A 5,327-nucleotide genomic window follows, 5' to 3' on the forward strand; every position below is an offset into this window, starting at 1 on the left:
AGCACAGGAAGGACGTGGAGCTCTTGGAGAGGGTCCAGAGGAGGGCACTGAGATGATCAGAGGGCTGGAGCAGCTCTCCTGTGAGGAAAGGTTGAGGGAACTGGGCTTGTTTGGCTTGGAGAAGGGAAGGCTCTGGGGAGACCTCATGTGGCCTTTCAGTACTTGAAGGGAACGTATAAACAGGAGGGGGAACGGCTGTTTGTGAGGGTGGATGGTGATAAGACAAGGGGGAATGGTTTAAAACTGAGACAGGGGACGTTTAATTTAGATATTAGGAGGAAGTTTTTCACACAGAGAGTGGTGACACACTGGAACAGGTTGCCCAAGGAGGTTGTGGATGTCCCATCCCTGCAGGCATTCAAGGCCAGGCTGGATGTGGCTCTGGGCAGCCTGGGCTGCTGGTTGGTGACCCTGCACATAGCAGGGGGTTGGAACTGGATGAGCATTGTGGTCCTTTTCAACCCAGGCCATTCTATGGTTCTATGACTCTATTCCCAATTTTGTTAAAGAAACCAAAGAATTTTGTCCCTCAACTTATAAAAGTCCCATTTGTTACCAATAAAATCCAACCTTCCTATTTATGGAGTATCCTTCTAAGCACTAGATGTTTTAAGCACCTTACAGTTCCAAGCTGAAACCCTTCTTAGCTTAAACATAGTAAATAACTTGCCTCTAAAGTCAAATACTCCATTTTAAATATTAGCAGCTGGTAGCACTGGCATATGTTGACTTTATTATGGATTATTCTCATATGGCACAAATAGCAAGAATTGTAGAGTTTAAAAGTAAAAGCCCCAAATTAATCTTTAAATGCTTTAACCAAATATCAAGGCTTTTTCTGCAAAAGTCTAAATAAAATCTTTATCTGTGCTTAGAAGCTCATGCAAATGTATTCAAAACGTACTCTCTGGATCTCTTACCATGGCAGATTGGAAGCTGCTAAAACAAATACAAGATCATCAGATCGGGCCAAGCCATCCATCTGCACCAGTAATTCTGTTTTCATCCGCCGACTTCCTTCGTGTTCACCGCTACCAAGATTCAGAGAAACATTATTTGCTCAGTGCATTAAAGTAATCATCTTTATTTATACAATGTCATTCACAGCAACCGAGCCCTCGTCACCACTTTGCCCCAGTTCCAAGCATGATTAAGCTCCATTAGCTAACATGGAAGTATTAAAATCAAGCTTTCTAATGGTTACTTAAATGCACTGTTTTCAGAGCATTAAAGTGAGGAGAATTCACCATTTCCAAAACCAAACAAAATATATACATATACATTTTCTGTCCTTAATCTGGGTAATCAGTTGGGTGTTCTGGTCCCAGACACAGAGTAACTCCTGGACCAAATCCAGAGAACTCCTGGACCAAAATCTCAGAGCTTGAAGATGGTAACTACCACTCAAGTTTAATTACTTACCTCTACAAAAGCACCCACATATCAGCATGATGTTAGTACTTAACAGGGTTATGTAAAAACAGTTGTATAATCTTTGATAAAGGTCTTTACTGAAATGCATAACTGATTGATGCTAATAAGAGTTTTTAAAAATACGAAAGCAAAATTTGGTCCATAATTTACATCTATTAACTGACAATTACTATAATTTGTATTTTTACTATATAGTATGTTCAATTTACACATCTCTGTAAGAATATAACTTGCAGCAGATGATGTACATACACCCCCACTGTAATGGGTTCCAATTGTCAGAACAACATGTGTGTATTTCTCTGCTTCTCCTGCATGTTTGATCTTTTCAATCTGTTTTAAACTATAAATTTTCTACTCCATGGATGGCAGTAATAAAACTCTCCTGTCCTTGCAACCGTAAGTCCTGGCAATGTCATCAGAATTAGTCCCTTAAATGAAAATGCCATTCCATTGTGGACATTGCATCACACTGTGTTCTGCTTCAGCCTGTGCTAAGTGTTATAAACCAGCTGCTTTTTACTGGCCTCTCTCAAGATATTTGTTGTTTCCCACAGCTGTCTTTACTAACTTTTCCAATACAACACCACTGTTTATGCATTATTGAACCTCTCTCCTGTTTACAATCTTTCTAGATGCATGCTTTTCACAGTTCCATGCTCAGTTCCCTCAACCTTTCCTCATAGGAGTGGTACTCCAGCCCTCTGAGCATCTTTGTGGCTTCCTCTGGATCCTCTCCAACAACTCCACAATCTTCATATGCCGGGAGCCCCAGGCCTGGATGCAGTACAGCAGATGGGGTCACGAGGGCAGAGCAGAGGGGGACAATCAGCACCCTCTCTCTGCTCCCACCCATCTGTTGATGCAGCTCAGGATACTGCCTTCCTGCTGCGAGTGCACACTGCTGGCTCATGTCCAGCGTTTTGTTCACCAAATGCTTCTCTGCTGGGCTGCTCTCAGGGGGTTCTTCTCCCATTCTGTACATGTGTACTTGGGACTGCCTCGACCAAAGTGCAACACCATGCATTTGGCCTTGTTGAGCCTCATTAGGTTTGTGTTGTCCCATTGTTCCAGCCTGTCCAAGTCTCTTGGGATGACATCCCTTCTTTCTGAGATGGAACTCAATCCCACTTTCTATGTTTCTGATATTGATCTTGAAGAGCACCAGTCCCAGATGAGCCCCTGGGGGATACCACTTGTGAACAGCTTCCATCTGGACACAGAGCCATTGACCACAGCCCTCTGGTTGCAACCCTCCAACCAATTCCTTACCCACCAAAAAGTCCACCCTCCAAAACCCATATCTCTCCAATTTAGAGAGAAGGATGGGATGTGGGATTGTGTCAAAGGCCTTTTACAAGTCCAGGTAGATAACATCAATTGCCCTTTCTTTGTCCACCAATGCTGTCACTCCATCACTGAAGGCCACCAGATGGGTCAGACAAGGCCTTTGGTGAAGCTGTGCTGGCCGTCTCAGATCACCTGCTCATCCCTCATGTGCCTTAACATGTCCTCCAGGAGGATCTGCTCCATGATCTTCCCAAGCACACAGGTGAGGCTCACCACCCTGTAGCTCCTTGAGTCTTCCTTTCTACCTTTCTTAGAAATGAGAGTGATGTTTCCCTTTTTCCAATCACCAGGAACTTCACCTGACAGCCATGTCTTTTCAAACACGATGGACAGTGGCTTGGAAACCTCATCAGCCAGTTCCTTCAGGACCCTGAGATACATGCTGTCTGGCCCCATAGACTTGTACATATTCAGCCTCATGAAATGGTCTTGGACTCGCTCTACTCTTACACTGGAAGAAATTTTACTCCCCTGACTCTCACTTAGAGGTTCAGGAATACAAGAGATGTGGGAACCTTGATAGCCAGTGAAGACTGAAGCAAAGACCTTGTTGAGTACCTCAGCCTCCTTAATGTCTGTTGGAGCCAGTGCACTCTTCTCATTTATCAGAGGAAGTATGCTCTCTATGGCCTGTCTCTTCTGACCAAAGTATCTATAGAATCTCTTGTTATTTTTCATGTCCCTTGCCACGTTCCATTCCATCTGCACCTCGGCTTTCCTCATCCCATCTCTTCATGTCTGGACAGCATCCTTGTGTTTATCCAAGGTCACGATATTCCACTACTTATAATTTTCCTTCTTTTCCCTCACTCAGTCTGACAAGCAGGTCCTCGCTCATCCATGCCACCTCCCTTTCTCCTCTGCCTGATTTCTTACACTGTGGGGTGGTGAGCTCTTGTGTTCCCCAAAAGGTCTTCTTGAAGAGAGCTCTGTTACTCAGAGGCAGCTCTTCACAATCTCGAAATTCCTTAACACAGAGAGCAACTTCCCCATCCCTCCTGCCTTGCCTATCCCTTGTATAAAGCTTGTAGCAGTCAGTTGTAGCATCCCATCATGTTTCTGTAACAACAACTAGGCCTTAGTTTTCTAATTGCACTGTGGTTTCCATCTCCCCTTGCTTATTTCCCATGCTATGTGTGCTATTGAAAGGATGCATTGAAAAGGGGTAAAAATACTCTCCTAAATCTACTGGAAGTGCTCTTCTTAGGTTACCCAGAGATGGTGCCTCTTTGACTCATCACAGACTCCAGTTCATCCAAGAAAATTGTGGAAGGAGCATGGTACCGGGCAAGCTCAAACAGCACCTGTTTAGAGAGAAAAGAGACAAAAAAAATAAAGAAAAGTAAATAAAAAAAAGCATCAAGAGACACTGGGACAGAAGATCAATAACAGAGCCCAGACACCAACCTTATAGGACAAAAGAGGGTATGTGCTCTGGGTAGGCTGAGGGTCCCAGAATCCTCTCAAATTCTGAAAGGTTTATAAAGGAGATATAAAGAACACAGGATGTAATCCCGTCTTTATATGTAAATCTTTCTAGCCAAATCCTATCAGAGTACCCTGAGAATAATGGGATAGAAGAAAATGATCCCTCAGAGGATTCTGGGAACTCCTGCATTGTTATCGGATATTAAATAAACTGTCTTTTATTGGTGCTCCATTTGTAGTTTTTTAAATAAGGATTTGAGGAGAAAAAAAAACCAACAAACTGCATCATCATGAAAAAAAATGGACTTACTCCCTTGCTGAGAATTATGCAGTTATTTTGTTTCTCCTGATGAAACAAACATAAACTGCTTGAACCATCAGGGCTAGATTAAAAAATGGAATACTAAGCTGACTGACAAAATCTGGGTCTGTCATTCTGAAAAAAAAAAAAGTTTCATCTATTTTTTGTGGAATCGGGGAGAGATTTACATTAGTAGTAGGAACATATAGTCCTTTCTTTTCTGTGGTGAAATACCACAGATTTAGTGGTATCATTGCAACTGCTGTATCATATTCTCAAAACCCTTTTGGATGGTGTTGTGTCAAAAAACAGACACTCCCAGTCTTCTCCTGACAGGAGGGAAACTAGGGAGCCTTAGAGCCAACCCTTGCAGAAAGGCTGAGAAGCACTTTGAAGGAATCATTACGTTCAGTTAGCAGTTCTGCTTGGCTATCTCTTATTCACTGAGCCAAAAATATTTGCTGACTTCATTTTGTATTACAAAACAAAATTCCACACCAAGAATCTATTTTAAGTCTTCTGCAGAGGTGATGTTCCCATTTTAAGAACTAGATACAAAATTGCATGTTTTGTCTGAGACAGAAAGGATTATGAGTATCAGAGGAACACACCTTGCCAGTTCTGTTGTAAGTTCCAGTTCTTCAAGCAGGAATCTGATATTTGTGTAATGAAGAAGATAATCATTCTTACCCGGACAAGCTTTTCTGAATCACCTCTCCATTTGCTGACAATGGTGGATGCTGATATGTTGAAAAATGTTGTGTTGCACTCTGTGGCAACAGCCTTAGCAAGCAATGTTTTGCCAGTACCTACA

General features: G+C 42.5%; 1 protein-coding gene across 1 annotated transcript in view; it reads right to left on the reverse strand.

Annotated features, from left to right (window-relative positions):
• KATNAL2 (katanin catalytic subunit A1 like 2) overlaps nt 1-5,327 on the reverse strand; it is an 18,868-nt gene that overhangs the window by 3,986 nt on the left and 9,555 nt on the right. The window contains 3 exon segments of the mRNA XM_010725157.3: nt 921-1,031; nt 3,997-4,088; nt 5,204-5,322. Of these exon segments, the coding sequence (XP_010723459.2) occupies nt 921-1,031; nt 3,997-4,088; nt 5,204-5,322 (322 nt within the window).

The sequence above is a fragment of the Meleagris gallopavo genome, chromosome Z (genome assembly GCF_000146605.3).
Source record: "Meleagris gallopavo isolate NT-WF06-2002-E0010 breed Aviagen turkey brand Nicholas breeding stock chromosome Z, Turkey_5.1, whole genome shotgun sequence".
Taxonomy (NCBI): domain Eukaryota; kingdom Metazoa; phylum Chordata; class Aves; order Galliformes; family Phasianidae; genus Meleagris; species Meleagris gallopavo.